The sequence below is a fragment of the Bos javanicus genome, chromosome 21 (genome assembly GCF_032452875.1).
Source record: "Bos javanicus breed banteng chromosome 21, ARS-OSU_banteng_1.0, whole genome shotgun sequence".
Taxonomy (NCBI): domain Eukaryota; kingdom Metazoa; phylum Chordata; class Mammalia; order Artiodactyla; family Bovidae; genus Bos; species Bos javanicus.
Window position 1 is genome coordinate 54,649,466 of NC_083888.1, and position 23,986 is coordinate 54,673,451.

The 23,986-nt window shown below is 38.3% G+C and overlaps 1 protein-coding gene across 7 annotated transcripts in view; it reads right to left on the reverse strand.

Annotated features, from left to right (window-relative positions):
• TP53BP1 (tumor protein p53 binding protein 1) overlaps positions 1-23,986 on the reverse strand; it is a 94,096-nt gene that overhangs the window by 40,129 nt on the left and 29,981 nt on the right. For 4 of the 7 annotated variants that reach the window (XM_061395035.1, XM_061395040.1, XM_061395036.1 and 1 more), the window contains 9 exons: positions 21,956-22,086; positions 21,136-21,294; positions 20,689-20,788; positions 18,998-19,161; positions 17,312-17,441; positions 16,505-16,599; positions 13,762-13,967; positions 4,412-5,738; positions 688-807 (listed from right to left, as the gene is read on the reverse strand). In XM_061395035.1, coding sequence (XP_061251019.1) covers positions 688-807; positions 4,412-5,738; positions 13,762-13,967; positions 16,505-16,599; positions 17,312-17,441; positions 18,998-19,161; positions 20,689-20,788; positions 21,136-21,294; positions 21,956-22,086 — 2,432 coding nt within the window. The remainder of the gene's footprint in view (positions 1-687; positions 808-4,411; positions 5,739-13,761; positions 13,968-16,504; positions 16,600-17,311; positions 17,442-18,997; positions 19,162-20,688; positions 20,789-21,135; positions 21,295-21,955; positions 22,087-23,986) is intronic. The other 3 variants (XM_061395039.1, XM_061395038.1, XM_061395041.1) reach the window with 2 other exon arrangements.

Below are 23,986 nucleotides of genomic sequence, written 5' to 3' on the forward strand. Positions count from 1 at the left end.
GTCTCTTTGGCTCCACAGCTCTGCAGGACTGAAGAGGATTCCTAGGATAGATCCTGTCACAAGTATCAACAACTACGCACTAGTACTGACACCTGGTCTTAAGAAGAGCAACAGGATTCAGTTCCACTTCTGCATCTGGACAAAGGATGCTGCATGAGCCCTCAGCCAACCCACATCTGCCAGCATCAGGCATAGGTAGCAGGAGACTCCAGACGGCATGACTGTTACCTCCCAGCACTGACTAGAGAAAACAAATAGGTTAATGTAGAAGACTACTAGCTGCTTCAGGGAAGGAGGATCTCAATTTTCTTGCCCTGTCAAGCAGCAGCAGACTGATTAGCCAGGGTCCTAAGTAAACAGTATTTCTACCCTACCTGCTTTCCCTTCCTTATAAAACAGCTCTAAACCACTGTTTAACACTCAGATACTATGGCCTTGCAAGTAACAGAATAAAATCCTCATAGATATTCTTCCTTCCTTCCTTCACTGTATCCTTTCCTTCCTCTCATCACTGCTCACATTTCCTGGGAGTTAACTCATGGAATCAGACACCATAATCTTATTCTTCCTAAGACAAAAATCAATCTCATCAGGCAGGCCCAACTCCTCAGATATAAAAGAATCACTGGCGTACAGAATGGTATCTCAGAAATTCTGCTTTAAACATCATTACATTTAATCACTCACCAATAGGAGTACTGTGTCTCTTGGGCTCCAATTTTAGGTGCCCAATAAGAGGTGGAGTTGCACCAGTCAATGGTGGAATAATATCACCTTCTTTAGGCAAAGTAAAATGAAATGGAGTTTCTGGAGAAAGCAAGAAACAAACAAACAAACAAAAAAAACCAATGATAAACAAAAAGGAAATCAAAACGTAAGTACACGAAAGGCAAAAGTGAGGAGAACTGCAAGAAATATCCCAATTACTCTTTTCCTTTGCTCCCCAATTCTGCCTCATTCCCAACCCCCCTCCCACATCAGGCCTCTCAACCAACGTCCTACTGTTCTCTCTGCTCATCAACAGAACTGACACAAAGCAGACAACTAGGGAACAGGCAAACAGAGGAAGCCCAAAAGCTCGGAGGTCCTGAGGAACATGGGGTCACAAGGAGCACAGACACATCTGAGCCCCAAGACAGTAAGTAAGCTGGATAGTTTCAAATCTAGACATCTTAATCTTGTGTAATGTTATCTCAAGGAGTTCACTTACAAGCTTTAGCAGCCTGTAGGATTTCTCTATGTTAAAGTCTGATGTTAATACTTGTAATTTACAATCTACTCAAAGAGCAGACAAAGGATTTCATGAGCTAAAAGGACTTCAAAATACTCATTGGTTCTACAAGAAATATACAGGTTTCACAATTCAGCAGTACTAACCAGTTCTAGGCCATAGCAGTGCAATGGTAAATTTCACATGTATGAGCATTCCCATTGTAGATATATTGGTCATTAACGAACATTTGTCTAGAAACAAAACTTTATTTTTTAACTAGGTCTCCATTCCAAATTTCTAATCAGAATTAGCAAATGGCCAAAATCACACTTTTTTGAATTCCTAATTATCTCTTTTAATAAAATGACTAAGTTTGGGAGAAAAAAAGAATTATGCCAAACTGCTGTTCTTAAATCTGGCATGTGAAAAGTTATACTTAGTTTCCTGGAATGGCTCAGAATAACTATAATATGGCTTACCCAGTCACTATTCCTTATGAAAATTATTTGTCTAATGTCCTTTCCAGATCACCAAGCAATTCTCTGATTCCCAGGGGACATTTAGTGGGTGCTGTACAAAGGTAATTCTGACACTGTCTACCCAGTTAGTGTTAGTCACTCAGTTGTGTCTGACTCTTTGCAACCCCATGGGCTATGGCCCACCAGGCTTCTACACATGGAATTCTCCAGGGAAGAATGCTGGAGTGGGTAGCCATTCCCTTCTCCAGGGGATCTTCCCGACCCAGGAATCCAAGCCAGGTCTTCTGCATTGCAGGCAGATTCTTTACCATCTGTGCCAACAGGGAAACACAGAGATAGCATCAAATCCCACAAATTAAAGGCTCAGGTCCACAAGATTGCCCCCACTTCAGACACCAATCAGCAGTCCAGGCTTCTAACCAACTAGCTCTGTATCACAGGTTCCCACAAGGATGAAAAGTTCACATGTGCTGCTTAAGAAACTGTGAAGAGCAGAGTGGAAAGTCTCAACGTCCCATCTAACTGGCAAAGAATTCCACCATAGTTATAGCAAAATGAAATGGGCTGGTAGGTAAGCATTCATTCTCTGGCAACTCTTTAAAAAGTTAAGTCCTTCAAATTACTAAAGAACTTAAAGATATAGAAATTAAAAAACAAATACACCTCACAAAGCGTCATACACTCTGAAGACTATTTTACAGAATGTTCATTCCCAGTACAACCATCTGTTCTCTCTCTTGACAGGAACTATCCTTCACATTACGATTAACCATTCAGACTTTTGAAAATCTGTATAAAATCTTTAAGTAGAGCCTTCTACATGACAAACCACAATATGCGAATGTAATATGCAAGCATTAATTACAGAATATCATTTATGAAAAGTTATCTTAGCACTACTGATCCAGTGCATCACTACAACCTAATAGATATTGGCTTATATGGGTAGCAGTGCCATTATCTGGTCTTCAAAGCCTCATTTCCGGATTATCACAAGAGCCTATCGATTACTTTGCCTGCCTGAAGTCTCCCTCTTTCCCCAATCCACAATTCTTTCTGTACAACTAAAGCACCTTTCCTAAAAAACGTGACTTAGATTGATAACAGTACTTAGATAAAATTAAACTATAAAAGTCTTTAATAATGTAGAATACTAGGTCATTCAGATAGTTCTTTGCCATAACTCAGCAGAATTAGAGAGACGGTATAATACAGTTTGGGGCTTCCCTGGTGGCTCAGACGGTGAACAAGTTGCCTGCAATGCGGGAGACCTGGGTTACATCCCTGGGTTGGGAAGATTCCTCTAGAGGAGAAAATGACAACCCACTCCAGTATTCTTGCCTGGAGAATCCCCATGGACAAGAGGAGGCTGGCAGGCTCCAGTTCATGGGGTCTCAGAGTTGGACACGACTGAGCAACGAAGCACATATCATACGGTTTTTACAGGAGGTAAAAGCACAGACTTAGGAATCAGGAGACCGAGGTTCTAGTCCCACTTCAATCATTAACTAGGCACAGGACTTTAGGAAAGAGAGACTGAACCCAACACCCCTTAACCTCCTTTCAGCTACTTTTCATTTCTTGTTCTAAAAAGGAAAAAAAAAAAAAATGAACATCAAATCTAATGAAAGGGAGCAATTTTGAGATGAAAAAAGTACTAACAATCACTCCTAGACAAGAGGTATAAACTAGAACCAGGAAAAGGTATCATCACCCATACTAATAGCCATGATGCTACCTAAACATTGCTTCTCATTTCCATTATCTTTAGAAACTTGCTTTCTTAAGTCTGTATTTTGGTCTTTTGGTTTGTTTTGTTTTTAAATTATACTGACTTTGGGCATTCAGAAAGTTTGAATTCTTTTCAGCTAATGTCAGACATGATATTCTAGACGTATTTCAGAAATAAGCTATTATTCTCTTTCTGGACTGTATAAAATAGATAAAGGGACTTCCCTGGTGGTCCAGTGGTTAAGAATCTGCCTGCCAATGCAGAGGACACGGGTTCAATCCCTGGTCTGGGAAGATTCCACATGCTGCGGAGCAACTAGGCCCGTGCAACACAACTATTGAGCCCACGAGCCAAAACTACTGAAACCCAAGCAACCTAGAACCAGTGCTTTGCAACAAGAGAAGCCACCACAATGAGAAGCCTGCTCACCACAACTACATAAAGCCCAGCAAAGCAACAAAGACCAAGCACAGCCAAAAATAAATGAAACTTAAAAAAAAATAAAATAAAGCACACAAACTAAAACTTTCCCAGTTAAAGGTTTAAGATGTATATACGTTGAACCACTGTTAGAAACTGAATATCCGTAAGGAAGAGACCACCACACTTTTTTTGAACATGATTTAACTGCGTAACGTAATCAAAAAAGGTCCCTGTACTTCAAGGCCACTGTCCAAATATAAAAACATGGAGCAAGGCTGAGACTTAAGTAGAAAATACCAGATTGGTACAATTTTCTAAATACTTAGAAAATCCATGCTAATAACACCTGAGTTCTAAAGCTGATAAAAACTTCAAATGATCTGATTCCACAAATAATTAAAGCTATAAAAGAAAAAAACCCATATTTTAATTATTGGCTGCTCACAAACATAAATCCAAATTCATTTTCAGCCCTGATGTAACAAGTATGCAGTTCTCGCCTACCTTCCATTCCAAATCATACTTTTTGGTTGGAAACACAGAACAGTTTACAATCACACTCACCACTAGAGCTTTCACAGAAGCTTTGTGAAGCCTGGGCAGAGGCTTTCTCCAGTTGCTGGGCCTCTACACCTGAGTCCACGTGCTCTGCATTAGCCACTTTTGAGTCTTCCCTTAATGTGCTATCGGTTCTCTCTTGTGGTTGGGTCTGCTGCATTTCCTGCTCAGGTCCTAGAGTACCATCTGCTCTCACTAAAGTCAAAGGAGGCTGTGGAGAGTCTGCCTCTACAGATTCTTTTTCTGCAGTCACTAATTTCCGATCTCCTTCACACTCTGCACTCTTTTCTTCTTGGATATCTACTCTATTCTCAGCACATGGTTCTATTTCTGGAGCATCATCCTCCCACGACTGAGAATCTGAGCATTTCTCCACTCCCTCTAAAGGTTCAGAAGAGACATCAACTCTGGGAGATGGTTCCTTCACATCTACAATGACAACACTCGAGTCCTCTGAAGTAGCTTCTTCCCATGCTTCCTGATCCTTATGTTCCAATTCCTGTTCAAGTACTGGAAGCTTCTGGGGAGAATCAATACTTATCACACTGGTTTCAACTTCCATAGCTTCCTGGCATTCTTGTTTGGGGACTTCCTTCCGAAGACCCAGCCCTTGAGACTGCGTTTCAGTCAGAGAAAGATGCAATGTGACACTCTCCATATTTTCTTCTTTGGGCTCCTCTCCTTGACTTTCACAAGGAGTCTCAGGGATTTCTTCCACCTCAGACCCTGAAGACCCCTCCTCTGGATGATGTTCTTTAATTTCTATAGCTTCCTCCTGATCCAACACACTTGAGAGTGCCTCAGATCGAGTAGCTGGAGAGGGAACTGCCTGACTGCCTGAATCACAAGTGAGATCAATACAAACGTCTTCCGCTACAGGTTCTTCTCTGCCTTTGCAACCGGCAGATAAAATACTAATGTCAACCCTGGTTCCTATGTTGTCCCCCTTTGCTTTGTCATCATTCTGATTCAGTTCTACTTGGCCCTCTTGTGCAGGATCAAGCAGGATACTATCATTTTCAGCAGGAACAAGTTTAGAATTGAGAACAGGAGACATGGGTTCAGTATCCTCAATCTGTGTGTTCTCTCCATCTTCATCAAGCCTGTGAGAACTCAAGCTCTCCATCTTTGGGGACTGGCTATACTCACTTGTAGAAAGCATTAACTTACAAGAATCCCCTGTCAAAGAAAGTCCCAGATCCTCAGTGGAATTCTTTGGTTCAGTCTCTGAAGCTTTAGAACACTCAACAGTCAAAGTTGAACTATGCAACTCCCTACCCTTCTTCTCATCATTTGATCGTTCTTCCAAACTTGGAGATGGAATGAAGATATCCTAAAGAACAAAAACAGACAAATAATCATTTTTTCATAATCGTATTTCTTTTATATCTAGTCCTTCAATTCTAAAATTTCTAAATCAATTACATAAGAATTTTAAACTCCAGGGCCATAACTTCAGAAATACAAGTCATAATCATCAGTCTTTTTTTCATCAACACAAGTCAATGTTTAATGCTTTTCTTGAGAATCACTGATCTACAATAAGCACGATCCAAACAAAAACCTAGAAGTATTCAAGTAGATAGAAAAACACTTAAATTGACTGCATCTCACTACTAAAATCATGTCATACACTGTATGATGGACTGTTAATTACATAAGAATCACATGAACATAAGCCTACACAGTCCACTTCAGTTCTCACAAAGTGGGAATACATATAGGCATAACTCAGAGATACTGCAGGTTCAGTTCCAGATCACCATGATAAAGCAAGTCACACAAGTTTCTAGGTTTCTCAGTGTACGTAAATGTTTAAACTATGGAGTCTAAGTGTGCAATAGCATTGTGTCTTTAAAAGATGTACATATCTTAATTAAAAAAAATTTTTAATGCTAAACATCGACTGACAATTCTGGATTGCCACAAATCTTCTATCTGTAAAAAACAAATTACCTGCAAAGCACAATGAAATGAGGTATGCCTATTCTTATTTCATGTCCCACTATTTCAAAACGTGCTGGCACTCACAAAGCAAATGTTAAAATTCAAAGTTTACGATAATCACATTAGTCAACAGATACCACTACACACCAGTGTGGAAGGTGAAGGCTTAGCAGTAAGATGACATCCTGTTGGTAAGGATGCGGAACAACTACAACTGTCATAAACTGCTGGTGGCAATGCAAAAGCTACCACCACGCAGGAAGACAGTTCGGTTCTATCTTACAAAGCTAAACGTACATTAGTGTTACGATATGATCCAGAAATTGTATTTGTACATATTAACCCAAAAGAAATAAAATCCTAAGTCCACACAAAGATGTGTACGCAAATGTTCACAGCAGTATCAAACATCCAAAAACTGCAAGCAACCCAAATGTTCACTGAGAGGTGAATAAGTATCCATATCACAGAATAGTACTCAACAATAAAAAGGATTAAAATACTAATACGTGCCAGAATGTGAATGAACCTCAAAAATTAGCTAGGCTAAAAAACTCAAACACAAAACATCATACACTTATCATTCCAATTTTAAGACATTCTTGAAAAGATAAAACTGTAGTGACAGAAGGCAGATGACTGGCTGCCCAGGGTAGAAGTGGGGGAGGGTGGGTGAGGAGGGATCAATCGTAAAGGATTATAAAGAAGCTTTTAGGGTGAGGAAACTGCTCCATACTTCGATGGCGATAATGGTTATACATTTGTATACAACTACCAAAATTCATCAAACTATACACTTAAAATGGCAGTCTCATTTTATGTAAGTAACATCTTTAAAAAATTTAACTCAAAGTTTAATGTTTTTATGTAAGAATTTACATTTAGGGTGTTGTTTTGCTCAACATAAATGCTGTAAAGCTCTAGACATAGCTGATAAGGCATTCACTTCCTATGATTTTTAAGAGAATGAGGAATCAAAGTATGTTGCCAAACATTCTGTGCATTCATTAACTTCTGATATTTCAATGTTTGGTCTTACTGTTTACCCTTTCAGATTATAAAAACAGTAATAAATTTTATCTGCTCATATACTCCCAAGCATGACTGCATAAAATTGGTTCAACATTTCTAATGGCAATTTGACAATACACACAGCCTTGAAACCTTATATACTCCTTAGTCAAATAATTCCACTTCCAGGAAATTATTTGATGAAAATACACTGAGATTTAGCTACAATGCTGTTCAATACTAAAAGTATTTAGAAAAGGAAACAATATGATATATCCTAAATATCTACAGATAGGAGATTCATTTAAAAATTACGATATACCTAACATGATGGAAGACTTTATAACTTACGTAAAATTGTACATGAGTATTAAAAAAATATAGAGAGAAGCAGGCTATACATTAAATAGAAACATTTTCTAAAGAAGTTTATGAATACACATTTTATTGTGGTCTACACATTTTTACATAATTTCCATGTTTTTTAAGTTATTAATAATACATAAATACCATTAAAAAGTTACAAGCAGTCATTTGAGATAACTGATGATCTTAGTTTCACTTATTTGTATGTTACACACGTTTTATAAGAAATTATGTATTTTTTAATAAAAAGTCAATTCACAAAGGCTTATAGATAAGACATTGCTAATAAAATTATAAGTAACAATTGTTTTTGAAAGTCAAACTCATATAAAAATAACCATCTCAAAATGAGCATTTACAATGCGCAACCACCACCTCTATCTACTCTGAAAACATCTTCATCACTCCAAAGGGAAATCTCATACCCATTAAGCAGTTGCCCCCATTCTGAATATGCTTTAAGAGTTATCAAGGTAAATATTTATGTGATTTTTTACAGAATTTTTTCAATATATGTATAATTTTTGTGAGCAAAGTAAAATTTCAGGGGCTAACCAGCCTAACAATAAACTTTATTTCTTAAAAGGCTTCCTGGATCTAGTATCTTGCCCTTAATAATCTCTGAAGGCTTAGTCAGAATAATAAAGTTAAGTGGAAAAAAAACAAAAAAACCCCTCAGAGCTCTGGATAAAGACTAATGAAGAACTGTCAGGACTTGCATCAATGAGTCAACCAGTCTAGACTCAATACAGACCTAAATCCATAGCATCCAAGCAGTCAAAACTGGTCTCTCACACAGTTTAAAAGCCACTAATAAAATCATCTATATGTGTATCAAGAATAAGAAAGTGTTAAATATCAAACTATTTTCTACTAATCCTCTCCTCAGCCCTCACACCCTGGTGAAGGATCAAAAAGGCTACGCAATTAACAAATATATTAAGGAAAAAAAGAAATAAATACATGAAGTTACCTTTATCTCAGTTTTCTCTTGATTAGTAATGATTTTATCACAAATAAACAGATCTCACAACATCAAAATTAGGTTGACTTGGATTCCCGTAACCAAAGTACAGAAAAAAAAAAAAAAAACAGATGTACAAAGGTGAGCCATTAAGAATAACATAAGGAGTTTGATACACAATGAAAAAGTACGGAGCTCCCAAATAAAAACAACGGATTTAATACACACATTTACTTTAACTTCTTTCAAAAATCCCACTAAGGAACGGTATAGCAATTTAAAAAAAAAATTAATTTTCAAGAAAAAGAACACGAAGAAAAGATAACCACAATAAAATTTTAGAAGAGTGATCATCTATTCAGCGGACTAGTGAAAACTGAATTCCTAAGACAGCAGTAGGGAAAGCTAAGATGTAACCCAAATTACACCTCAGAATCACCATGCCCCAAAAAAGATTCAGGACTTGGCAGCAGCCCAGGTAACTCCGGAAATGGTGATGAGGGCAGAGCTAAAATCAGGACTGACTGACTGGCTGGAAATCTATTTAAGAAGCAGTTTAATCCCCAGATCCTCTCTCCCTGAGCCTTGTCCTCCCTGGAGAGAGTGAAACGTAACATCCCTGAACTGGAGGACAGGGGACACAGTTATCAGAAAGTACCATACTGGAAATTGGGAAATTAAATGAAAATTTACACTGAATAGAACCTGCCCCTGTCTCTAAACATCCCCAGTCCTCTTTCATCATAGATTTCTAAAGTAATGGCAGACAACAGGGAACCTGAATAAGACCAGATAGATCAAGATACTGACATTAGGAGACCCCAGAAATGGCCCTACAGATAACACTACAGTGAATACCAGAAACAAGAAGCACCAACCACTAATTCAGAACTTCTAATCTGTTTTCTAGGATTTCACTCTTAAAGGAGGCAGACAATCAAGTATTTACCATCACACTCTTAAATTAGAGGAAAGCCTCTAATTCAAAAGTGAAACACACAACAAAACTAAAATGTATTTGAAGAAATAGTGATCATTACAGGGAGAAAATGTCTCAAAAACTACTGTTATTAGGGAGATAAGATAGCATTTGGAAAACTCAGCAGTGGCCACAGGACTGGAAAACGTCAGTTTTCATTCCAATCCCAAAGAAAGGCAATGCCAAAGAATGCTCAAACTACCGCACAACTGCACTCATCTCACACGCTAGTAAAGTAATGCTCAAAATTCTCCAAGCCAGGCTTCAGCAATACGTGAACCGTGAACTTCCTGATGTTCAAGCTGGTTTTAGAAAAGGCAGAGGAACCAGAGATCAAATTGCCATCATCTGCTGGATCATGGAAAAAGCAAGATTCCAGAAAAACATCTATTTCTGCTTTATTGACTACACCAAAGCCTTTGACTGTGTGCATCACAATAAACTGTGGAAAATTCTTCAAGAGATGGGAATACCAGACCACCTGACATGCCTCTTGAGAAACCTATCGGCAGGTCAGGAAGCAACAGTTAGAACTGGACATGGAACATAGGAAAAGGAGTATGTCAAGGCTGTATATTGTTACCCTGCTTATTTAACTTCTATGCAGAGTATATCATGAGAAAGGCTGGGCTGGAAGAAGCACAAGCTGGAATCAAGATTGCTGGCAGAAATAATCAATAACCTCAGATATGCAGATGACACCACCCTTATGGGAAAGAGTGAAGAGGAACTCAAAAGCCTCTTGATGAAAGTGAAAGAGGAGAGTGAAAAGGTTGGCTTAAAGCAAAACATTCAGAAAACTAAGATCATGGCATCTGGTCCCAACACTTCATGGGAAATAGATGGGGAAACAGTGGCTGACTTTATTTTTGGGGGCTCCAAAATCACTGCAGATGGTGATTGCAGCCATGAAATTAAAAGACGTTTACTCCTTGGAAGGAAAGTTATGACCAACCTAGATAGCATATTCAAAAGCAGAGACATTACTTTGCCAACAAAAGTCTGCCTAGTCAAGGCTATGGTTTTTCCTGTGGTCATGTATGGATGTGAGAGTTGGACTGTGAAGAAAGCTGAGTGCCTAAAGGATTGATGCTTTTGAACTATGGTGTTGGAAAAGTCTCTTGAGAGTCCTCTGGAATGCAAGGAGATCCAACCAGTCCATCCTGAAGGAGACCAGTCCTAGGTGTTCTTTGGAAGGACTGATGCTAAAGCTGAAACTCCAATACTTTGGCCACCTCATGCAAAGAGTTGACTCACTGGAAAAGACTCTGATGCTGGGAGGGATTGGGGGCAGGAGGAGAAGGGGACAACAGAGGATGAGATGGCTGGATGGCATCACCAACTCGATGGACATGAGTTTGAGTAAACTCTGGGAGTTGGTGATGGACAGGGAGGCCTGGCATGCTGCAATTCATGGGGTCGCAAAGAGTCAGACACGACTGAGCGACTGAACTGAAGATAGTATACCCATAAAATGACAAAATGCTAATCTTTTTTTAAAAGGGAGAACATTTGAGAAAAAAAAAAGTATAGAAATTAAAAACCCAAGAGTAGAATAATTGCTCAGAGAAAGGTTAAAAGATGGTTAAACCTAGTAATTGCACTCCTAATTATATATAATGAGAGAAATAAATTATGACTACATATAATAGATATAACACATATTCATGGAGAAACTTGTGCATGAATGTACATAGCATTATTTATAACCAAAAAGGGGGGAAACAACCCAAATGTCCATCAACAGATAAATGGACGAATAAAATGTGATATGTACACACACAGTAGGAGAAGGCAATGGCACCCCACTCCAGTACTCCTGCCTGGAAAATCCCATGGAGGAGGAGCCAGGTGGGCTGCAGTCCATGGGACTGCTAAGACGCAGGCGCGACTGAGCGACTTCACTTTCACTTTTCAGTTTCATGCATTGGAGAAGGAAATGGCAACCCACTCCAGTGTTCTTGCCTGTAGAATCCCAGGGACGGGGAGCCTGATGGGCTGCTGTCTATGGGGTTGCACAGAGTCGGACACGACTGAAGCGACTTAGCAGCAGCAGCACACACACAGTATTCTTCAAAATTAAAAGGAATAAAGTTCTAATACATACCACAACATGCATGAACTGTGAAAACATTATACTGAAGAAACCAATCACAAATTGTATAATTCTGTATAATACTGTATATGAAATACCCAGAACAGGCAAAATCATAAAGACACAAAGTAGATTAGTGATTGAATAGGGCTGGGAGTAGGGGAAATGGAAATGACGGTTAATAAGCACAGGGTCTTTTTATTGGAGGGAGTGTGATGAAAACGTTCTAAAATTAGAATGTCAGGAATAACTGCACAATTTATACTAAAAGCCACCTGACTGTACACTTTAAAAGACTGAACAATATGGTGCGTGAGTTAAATCTCAATAAAGTGGGGGCTTTTTAATTAAAAAAAAAAAAAAAAAAGTTGAGGAAATCATCCAGAAAGTTAAAGAAAAGGAGAAAGGGAGATGGGAAGTAGGGCACAAAATAATAAAAATAAAACTACAAGACTATTCTAGGAGTTTGAATATCCAAATAATAGGTATTCCATGAAAAAAAAGAAGAAATTAAATAATTAAATGTCCCTGAACTGAACAACTTGACTTTCCAGATTGAGAGAACTAACGAATACAAAATAAAAATAGACTTATGTCAAGGATCTGGAAGTTTTAGAACACTGGGGATAAAGAGAAAATTCTATAAGATTCCAGTAAGGAAAAATAACAGCTCACATATTAAGGAACAAAATCAAACCGGACAGGGACATGCCTGGTGGTTGAGTGGTTAAGAATCCTCCTTGTAATGCAGGGGATTCGGGTTCAATCCCTGGTTGGAAAACTAAGATTCCATATGCTGCAGGGCAACTAAACCCATGTGTCACCATATAGATCCCATGTGCAACTAAGACCCAATGTAGCCAAATCAGTAAATAAATACTAAAACCAAAAATCAAACTGGCCACACTCCTCAACAGCAACACTGAACTTTGAAGATGGTGAAGCTATGCTTTCAAAAAGTTTAAAGGAAAATTATTTCCAACATAAAATTCTATACTCCTACAAACTATGAATCAAGTATGAGAGTAGAAAGTCTGCTACTAAACAATGTCCTCCACCAAAATGAGGGCATAAATCAAGCACGAAGACATGGAGCCCAAGAGGAATCCAACACAAAGGCAGGTAAGGACAATCTCCAGACAGTGAAAGGGAGGTGACAGTTCTACACCGGGAATAGAAGGCAATAGCACAGATTAGAAAACAGGAGGCTCCCAAAAGTGGTTTCTCCAAAAAGAAGTTTGAGGCCCTTGAACATCTGGAAAAGAAATTTTCATTAATAACATCTGGTAGAAAGCCTAGGGTTGATTTAGTGAGAAGTTAGTGGCGTTAAGGCAGAATAATGATTAATGCTGCCTTTCAATTTCAAAGTAACATTTCAAGAACTTTAAAGACATAGTACAAAATTTAAACATAAAAAGTACATCAGATAGTAGGTGACTCTGGAAATGTTCTAAAACTAGACCATGACAGGTGCACAAGTCTATTGCTATTGTTGTTGTTCAGTCACTCAGTTGTGTCTGACTCTGCAACCCCATGCACTGCAGCACGCCAGGTTTCCCTGTCCTTCACCAACCCCCACAAGTGTATAAGTTTACTAAAATATCACTAAACCACACACAAAATGGGTGAGTTTTATGGTTTGTAAATTATACCTCAATGCTGCTGCTAAGTCACTTCAGTCGTGCCTGACTCTGTGCAACCCCATAGACGGCAGCCCACCAGGCTCCCCGTCCCTGGGATTCTTCAGGCAAGAACACTGGAGTGGGCTGCCATTTCCTTCTCCAGTGCATGAAAGTGAAAAGTGAAAGTGAAGTCGCTCAGTCATGTCCGACTCTTAGCAACCCCATGGACTGCAACCTACCAGGCTCCTCTGTCCATGGGATTTTCCAGGCAAGAGCACTGGAGTGGGTTGCCGTTGCCTTCTCCATACCTCAATACAGTTGCTTAAAAAAAAAGACGTTAGGAGGAAAAAAGTATTATTCTACAATACTCACATGAGAAAACTCAGGCTGGGACGGAATAGGAAGTGAACCAGGAGTGAAGACTGGTGTGCTCTGAGATACTGGTGTCGAGGCTTGTGGTGATATAGTGGGCTCAGTGGGGAGAGGGGGGTTTTCCATCTCTGCTGGCTCATCACCTTGGAGTTTCTTCTGAAAAGACTCTCCTCCTTCAGATAACACTGACATATCCATTGGCTCATCTAGTTTAAAATATGGAAAACAAATTGAGAAAGAAGCACTCATCAGTACTATTCATGTTCCAATACCACTAGTAATTATATTCAGAGATTTTCACTCCTAAAAAAAAAAAACAGTGACTTGATTTTTAGAAAAACCGATAGGTTAATAGAAGATTGAGTCCTAGAAATCTAGCAATACTTTATTCCCCCAGGGGAGGGAAGTCCACACTCCTAAAATACTCAGATACAAATTAAAACAGGGTTCATCTAGGGACACCCATCCATCTATATAATAGCAAATTAACTTGGTTCCTTTGAGCCCCTTTCCTGATTATAGCTCAGTTTTCATACTTTGCTCAGGAACACCCAGATTAATGGCATCTAATTTAACCACAGGCCGTGAAAGGCAGTGAACTTGCTCACCACGCTCAGTACACATCTAGAGAGGTATGAACTCATTTTATTTGTATTAACGACTGTTAAGTGCAGAGGTGGATGCTAGGACAAATAAAGGAGGGGCAAAAATGTATCAATGTCAGTCAGTAATGATTTATCAAAGAACTAAATATAGGACACTAACCCTGGGACAAACTGCTCAGGAGGGAAACACACAAACAAAACACAAAATACTGCTTTCCCATAGTACTCTATCCACCTGTAGGCTAGCAGGACCTTCCTCAGAGGCAGCCTAGCTGGTATTTGATTCATCAAGTCTTTTCCCCTATCTTACAACTTGAAGCCCCAAACAGGCTTCCCTTTAGACCACTCTCACATACTACCCACACCATTTAGTTTTTCCCTATAATCAAACTACCAGCTCCCCCAAACCTCAATGCCTACCTATCCTGGCTGCTTCGCTTGGTGTCACATGCACGCTCCAATCTAGACAGGTTTGGGAACTGGTGCTGTAGACCTTAATTACACTACCACAGCTGTGTTAAGTAATTTCATATCTTTTGATCTTTATCACCATGACAAAGCACTTATTAAGGACTGTTCTAAGCACTACATATAAAAAGGCTTTAGGTTAATATTCTTAGACATAAAAAAAAATACAAGAAGCATACACAGTCCCACAGTTATTCACATATTAAGCAAATACATTAAATCTAAAATATAATTGACAAGGGAGAATACAATATGTTACATGAAAAAAAAAAGAACACAGAATCATATACACATAACATGATCCCAACTGTGTAAACATCCTTCTTTATATTCATGCACAGAAAAACTCTGAAAGGAAATAACCATATCCAAATACTAATTTACATCTGGGTTGTGGTATCACAGGTTGATTTTTATTCTCTTCTCATTACTTTCCCATATGCTTTCCAAACTTTCTACTGTAAGTACTATGTTTACAGTAAGGGAGAAAGCATTTTTAATATATTTTTTATATATCTTCAGTGTTCACACTACAGAGAGAAAAAAATAAGATCAAGGATAAACCAAATTTAATTTGCATTAACAGTATTTTTTGCATCAACAGAATGGATTCACTTTTATTTTTCACCGAAGATATCTAATCCCGTTATGCTTAGAACGGTATTAGTCCGCATGGATACACCTACATTGATTTCAAGAGAAAATAACCAGACACAAACTCTTTGACAGAAGAAAAGTCTAAGATTAAATTTGTCACAGGTAAATTAAAACTCATTAACACAGGCTTTGGTGGTAGGTGCCCAAGTTAAAATCCTGCCTCTGTGACTTAGCTGTGAAATCTCTCTGTGCCTCCATTTTCTCATCTGTAAAATGGGGATAAAAGTAACACCTACTTCTCAGAACTGTTGTGAGAATTAAAAAAAAAAAAAAAACAACCACACAAAAAGAAGCACCTAGAACTGAAGAGAAACACAAAGAACAGTGCCTGGCATAAACTAAGCATTCAATAAATATTAGCTATTGTACCATTATTGCTATGTGAAAGAAGGAAAAGGGAAAAAACCATGAAATTCACTGGAAAAGGCTTTGTATAGGAGGAATTTGAAATATCTTGAGTGACTAGAACAGGGCCAAAGAGGTTTAGATAATGACATAGGTAAAAAGGAAATCTCTCCTGTGAATAAAGTAATATAAAATCACTACGTCCTCAAAGGAGGAAGGGAATGAAGTCAAAATTTCTACCACCTGCCCCTAACCACTCTGGCTAAAACTGCTTCGATAATAGCAAAATAACCTATAAAGAACAAAAGAAACAATTTTTGGTTCCCTCTGACTAGGAACTTGTTACCATGTTGTTGGAGAGTATTAGGCCAATAGTAATAAAATTCTTCACTATATTAATTCATCTGAGTTCAACTTTAACAATTTTCCCTTAAGGGTCTTTTCAAAAATTAAGTTGTCAATACAGAACTCAGAAAAATCAGTGCGAGAAGAGCAAAAAACTGAGGAGAGCACTTCACACTAGGCCACAATGTTGAAGGTTAGACTTGAGTCTTAGTGAATAGTTCTGGTCTCAGTGTTCTAACATAGAAAGAAACAATACACACTGCAGGGCAGAAGTGCTGCTCCACTTCTCATCTGAGATCGACAGACAGATCAAGAGAGCTCACCTTTTCTCCCTTCTTGCTCTGTGGGACTGCTAGGGACGATAAAGGGGGTGGATCGGAAAGCATCAGGGGAAGGATCAACAAGATCTGAGGAATTCCTTTATGTAAAGAGAGAAGCACAGGTTATTTCACCAGAGCCACAGTTTTCCATTTGTTTTCTACTTCTCGATAACAAAAATATCTAAGTCATTCAAACAATACTTATTAGTATTTCTCTCAAACAGCTGAGATTGGTAGAAGGGCCATGAGTAATACTTCAATAACTATTTCTCATACCAGACGTATCCAAAATCAGACTAAAAAAATTAAAAAAGATTATGGGAAAAGCCATATAATTACAAAACAAAGTACTGATTGGATACAAGGACATTATGACTGAAAAGCACGATGAGAAAAGTGCTTAAAAAAAAAACCATTCAACTGCAGATGTGAGACAAATATTCACTCCTGCACACAGATAAAGAAATCCAATTATTATCAACTCTAGCATAACCCCTTCTGCACCCCTATGCCATTAAATGGGAAGAACTGTTAGTCAAATGGAGCAGCAAGCAGCTTATTTTAGACATGTAAGAGTCTCTAAATAACTGGGCAATTTCTTCCCTGGTAAAACCTTTGGGCTCCAAATGGGAAAGCAGATCTACCTGTCTTCAATAATTCCATAAGTTCTTATTCCCCCAAATTCTTAAGCCTAGAGTTTACTTCTTTGCTTCAAAAGACTTCTGGACTACCAATTTTAGTTCTTTCAATCTTAGCCTTAAAACCATAAGGCACATGTTTCCCTGAAAGGGCTATTTTCAGCTTACTCACGTGGAAAGACTCTCCTGAACAAGGGATCTCTGACCAGAGAGCTGCAGGAGGTGCAAAGTGGTAGCAGGTGTGGAGGCCAGAGAACACCCACCTTCCTCCCTTAAAGGAGTAGAGCAACCATCAGAAGCCACTGAGAAAAAAAAAATTCCAGTTGCATTTACTTCTCATATTGACATTACTGAACTGTCAAAAAACAAAAAACACTCAGTGCTACAAAAAGAGTAATATTCATGTATGGTTTGATCCCCTGGAGACAGGAATGGCTACCAACTCCAGTATTCTCGCCTGGAGAATTCCATGGACAGAGGAGCCTGGTGGGCTGTAGTCCGTGGAGTCAGTCAGACACAACTGAGCAACTGACAAAACAGAATGGCATTCTAACACAAATCTTGAGTAACAGTTAAACACCCCCCTCCCTAATAAATTATGAATTTCTTTAAAAAAGAATTCACAAGAAAAACTACTTAGTCTTTTCCATCATGATCGAAGCTTGGAGAGGAAAAGCCAGAACCCTTAAACCTCTCCTTGGCTGCTCTTTCTTGTGACGTTTCTATTGTAGTAAGTGAGTCTTCTACTTCAAGTTCTACCTAAGGTGAAGTAAAGTTCATGCCATGATGCAGATGAGAGAAATCGAAACAATATGTATGACACCTGATAATAAATGCAGCAATTTTCATGATTAGAACCTGGGCTCCTCAAAGGAGAGAAAAAATACTAATGCCTAAGTAAAAGGATATATGAGCAGCTATTAGTGATTTATACTATGAAGAGTCTCCTGTGGGTCCCTTCTCCTTAGCAATGAATTGAGTATCTGCTGTTTTAATTGCAAAAATAAAGAAATTTCTTAAACACAACCTTGTAACTTTAGTGAGAGTCCAGAAAAGGCTTCATGGTGACCCTCTGTATGTCCTGCACACATTCACAACACAGTAAAGGAATATAACCTTCTCTTCTTCCCTACTTACAACCAATACATTATAATTTGCTGATTGTGACTAAAGCTTTTTGGCCCTGTGAGGCTGCAGAACAGGCCATTGGTGGGGGTTAACAAAATCTGAAACAAATACCATTCTGCTTCTGAAAGTATTATGTTCTTTCTGCTAGATCATAAATTCCTATTTGTGGTATGTGAACTAATAAACAGATGAATAAGTAGACTGTTACCCAGATGAATATAAAAATCTTCACTTAATTATCATATTATTTAAGATTTGAAGACTTATGATAACAGAAATAGCTGCTCAGTCCATAACATTAAATCTGCTATATTATTATTCAATATCTCCATTTCCAAAAGAGAAAGAAAATTATGCTAAAATGTTAAGTAGCAATCATTTCCAAAAAGCCCTTCTCATTAATTAGCTAGAAATATACTTTCCTTCTGTATCACAAACAAGTCTGCATACCTACAAAGTGCCTTATAACTTAAAACAGTAGCCTCAGAACAGAAATAAAAGTTCAGACCTTCAGAAAAGAAGAGCTACAGCAACTAATTATTCTTTGTACCGGTTTTATTGCTCTGATCCGGAGAAGGCAATGGCACCCCACTCCAGTACTCTTGCCTGGAGAATCCCAGGGACGGGGGAGCCTGGTGGGCTGCCATCTATGGGGTTGCACAGAGCTGGACACGACTGAAGTGACTTAGCCGTAGCAGTAGCAATATTGCTCTGATCAAACAATTTGTACCTGTTTTATTGCTCTGATCAAACAAGTCTTCCTGGGTTGACAAAACCTCAGGCTCTGGTGACTTCTGAACCTGCATCCCACCTTCTGGAAGTTCTTGAGCAGAAGTCTGTTCTTTTGCTTCCATAGCAGCAGACACTTTGGGACTAGAAGGCATGTCCTCTGACCTAGGAAATTCATATCACCAGAATAAAGAATTACTATGTTCAAAGGCTTTCATCTTTGAACCAAGAAGCTTTTCCTAGTCTGTGTTTTCCTTTATTAATTTCAAAACCTTCAAAAACTATTTGTTAAAAGTGAAATAAGCTACTCTTTATAATGAAGCAAAGCTCTCAGCCTCTTTCAAAGTGTGTCTCAGTCTCTCACACAGCAAAATCTCTTTCTCCATGCTGCTCACTGCAATGCTGCATGCTGTCCAAGATATCTGATCAGTGGTTTAGGGATTTCTGCTACACATGTTGTTATCTAGATGTGCATGAAGGTGTGTGATCAAGGGCACAACAATGCCAGAAAGAACAACGACCTTGCACAGAAAGGGCCTGGATGTAAATTATCCTCTGTATCATCCACACACGGTATCTTCTGCTGACCTTTTTCTCTTTTTTAAATATTTGTTTGCTTGTGCCAGGTCTCTGTTTCGTCATGAAGGATCTTTAGCTGCAGCACGTAGGATCTAGTTCCCTGACCAGGGACTGAACCCAGGCCCCCTGCACTGGGAGGTGGAGTCTTAGCTACTGGACCATCAGGGAAGTCCCTGCTGGCCTTTTTGATTTGATCTACTCAACCTAAGGCCCAAATCAAAACTCTCACCACAAATACTACTTACACGTGTAAGACACTCACTGCTGGCTCTTTTCCAGAGACTTATGAGGTTTACCTACTCAGCCATTCCCCAGAGTAAATAGGATAGCAAAATCAGCTAAAGAGCAATTTCCTAAAGAAGAGTGGGAAAAGTCAGCTGCAGTTTAGCTGGGTGTTTTGCATTAGAAAGCTGACCTCTCTTTATATTCAACTTTGTTCAGTACCGTGTTTCCCACTGGTTCTAACTAAACGAAGAAACAACAGAATACTAAATCTTTATTCATTCCCTCCTCCCAAACAGAAACATCTCACTTGTCCTCTGCCATACCTAAACCTGAACTACTGACTAGAGATAATGCTGTTTGGAATATAGCAATCACCACAGGCAGAAAAGAGATCAACTGGTCATTCCTACCAACTTAAGAGACTAAAGGACATGCAGAAAGAACACTTCCCTATTTATCTTCTGTCATAAACTACCAGATGCAGGATACCTGAGGAAACAGAGCAATCTGGGTGCTCCTCAGGTATAAAAACAGTGGACTTCCAAATACAATATTCCTGTGACTCCTATAACAGAGAAGCTAGAAAGACATCCCACAGAGACATGGTGCCTCTGCAGACAAAGAACAGAGAGGAGTAGCAACCAAGAATAAAGGGGTCATCCTCACAATTACAACAGCAATAAATTGGATTTTTAATATGCCTAAAGATAAGGACATAATAAAAATTCATAAACAATAAATGTTTCCACTGAACCAAAAATATGCCCAGGGAAAGAGGGGAAAAAAGAAAATCAAGAATTTCTAAAAATGTTTCCACCTGGCCAAGTGAAGTAAGTACAACCCGACAGCAAACACCCAAAAACACTTTCTAGGAAGAAGTTGGTTTACCTTTCAGGTGGTGCATTTTGCTCTTCCACCACAGGGACATCCTTGCTGGGCTGTTCTGCCACGGGAGTATCTTCATTAGACTGTTCTTCATGCTTAACTGCTTCAAGTTTCAAGTTTTAGAAGAAGATAGGAAGGAGATATTTAATTTTTCAAAATACTAGAAGTAGTCCCAAATGCTTTTTAAAGGGCAGAAATTTTAAAGAAAGAAATACAAACTGAGAATATACACAAGTATATCATTCCAAAAAGGAAAACAGCCTTTACCCACTTACCAAAAAACCTTAGTATGCAAGCCATCAACTGATACGTATTTGCCAGACAACTCTACTTTACTATATTTAGATTACCTTAACTTACATAGCCATAAAATACATCAAGGAAAACACAACTAGCGTGGGAGTAAAATACTTATAAACAATTCTAAATGCCAGAACACACATTACATACCAATATTAGCATCCACACCAGATAGCCGAGTATATCCAGAGTTGGTGGTTACTGACTGTAGAGGCTCTCTGTCTATTTCATATGGCACAGTTTGTTCTTCAATATCCTGGCTCTGGGAGAGTTCCAGAACCCCAAAGCCCATCTGTGATGAGGCAGGATCTAGGAAGAAAACCCCAAGAAATCAGGAATCATCCCATATTATGCGCTATGTAAGGTGCTGCTGCTGCTGCTAAGTCGCTTCAGTCGTGTCCGACTCTGTGCAACCCCATAGACGGCAGCCCATCAGCTACCCTTCAGCAAAAGGCCATACTAAGTCCTTCACATCAAAGCCCTGCCCCACCTCTGCAAGTTTTTTCAAAATAAAACTAAGAATAAAAGCACTGAAAGGAAAGGGGGGGAATGCATAATAAAGCAAAAAACTGAACTATAAAACCTTACAAATACCTAATAAAGGCAGACTATGTCTAATTTCTAAAGAAATACATAAATGCCACACACGCACGCATGCACACACATGCACGGCAGTGTAGTTCAGATTGTAATTCCACCCTACAAGGCATCCATCTCCCAGATATCTGAAAAACGAATGAATACAAAAGGAGTAGGAGTCAATATGCAGAAAGAAGGCCAAACAATGAGCTAAAAATTCCTGAACAACAAATCAGGTGGAATATCTTAGACTACTAGCAAATTTCCTAATGACTATACTTAATTTAATGATGAGACATCTACAGCCTGATAAGGAGAAATTGAGGCATCTGCAATGTTCATGTTAAAGGGACTAGACCACTCTACTATCCTGAAAAAGGCATAAAGTTACCTTCAGCACTAAGGGAGTGTGTGGTATCATCTGGAATATCTTCTTCCTTTTCCTCTTTCTCCTTCTCTTCCACCTCTTTTTCCTTCTCTTCACTTACAGGAGGAGCAGATTCCACTGACATTCCCGAAACACTACACAGCAAAAAGACACAATCATGTATTCCCATATAGGATGGGATACCCTGCTCAAAGAACTCTGAATTCTTCTGTGACTCCCCACACATCATACCACTTTTTAAGTAAATGTGAAAAAGTAAAAAAACCTCACCCCATTACCGCTTCTTTCTACAGAAAGCACCTAAAAGGTTAACAACTTAAAACACTGTACAGAATTAATACAAACATGAGTCAGAAGGAGGAAACAAACATACTTCATTTTTATCTTTCTCTGAAAAAAACATGAGCAGGGACAGAAAAATCTCACACTCAAGAGAATTACTGACAAAAGAAGATGTGCATTAGATGTGCAGAGAAGGGGCTCTAAAATACAGCTGTTAAACAGAACACAATTAACAAAGGCATTTTTGCAAAAATTTTTAGAACACATAACACAGACCCACACAGCATATGAGGAAAAAATTCAGGTTAACATCACAGGTTATGTTATGTTAAAATGATAAACAAAAGTTTAAGACATAAACAGTTAGGAAAAAATATCTGCAACAATGTAACAAAAGAATCATCCTCATAAAATACAAGGAATTTATAAGAAGCCTAAGATATAAATGCACAACAAAAGAGACAACTCACAAAAAAAACAGAAATACAAGTATCTTAAAACACGTAAGAAATCAGAGAAACCATTAGTTGCCAATCAAATTAGGAAAAAAAAACCTGTAAATATTGTCCTACTATTCAGTACTGTTGAGGTAAGACGAGCATTATCACATACTCTTCCTGAGAGTGTAAACTAATAGAACCTTTCTGAAGAACTAGAAAATATGTATTAAGAGCTCTAAAAAAATGTTCGTACCTAGTAATTTCAATTATAAGAAATAGCTTAAAATATGAAAAGATCCTTATACAAACTCACTTTCAAAGTTCACTGTAACTAATAACCCACTATAAGCCCAACAGTAGGTAAATGACTAATTTCATAATCCATAAAATGGAATTTATGCAACTGTTAAATATGTTCAAAACAACCAAATACAATGTGTAAATTGTATATCTGGACCAGATACTGGACAAAATAGATATATATAATCCAAACAAAACAAAAATTTATGTATATAAAATAAAGACATCTTTGAGACAACTGGGAAAATATGAACATAAACTATATTATTAGGTATTATGGAATCGATATTAGGTGTGCTAAGGGTATTATGATTACACAGGATAATGTACTTTTCTTATGGGATGAATTCTAAAGTATTTGAGGGGAACTATGATTTCTGCAACTTAGTTTCAAATGATCCAGCCCCCCAAAACAGTATATATTATACACACAGAGAAAAAAATGCATAATTTTTACAACAAAAATCATGGGCAAATGTTAGTAAGAGCTTTAATTGTCAGGGAAAATTAACTGCTCGTGTTGATAAGCAAAAAGGTCAAGAAACACACAAACTTTTACCTTCCACATCTCAACTATGTAAATCAAGTGCGCCAAAAAAAAAGAGAGAAAAGAAGCCAAAATATTTACAGGAATTAGCCTCTGGGTGGCAGAATTATAGATGACATTTTTTGTTTCCTTTTAACTTTCTATCCATTTAACATTTCACATGAAGACCATTAAACATAAGTTTAATAAGCATGAAAGAGATGAAAACATGGATTTGCAAAGTTGGGAACCATGATCCAAGGAAGAGAAGAAGGACTAAGTAAACACTTTCACAAAATAAAATAGAACATTACCTACACAACTGGGAGGACCAGATGCAAGACACTGGGAAATATAGGGAAAGAAAGTCAAGAACATGTATGACAAAAAAGTAGAAGAGCAAAAAAAGACAGCACTAATCACACACCCTGGATCTTCTTCAGCCTCTGTTGATGGTTTTCTTCACGTCCCTAACCTCTAAATGCT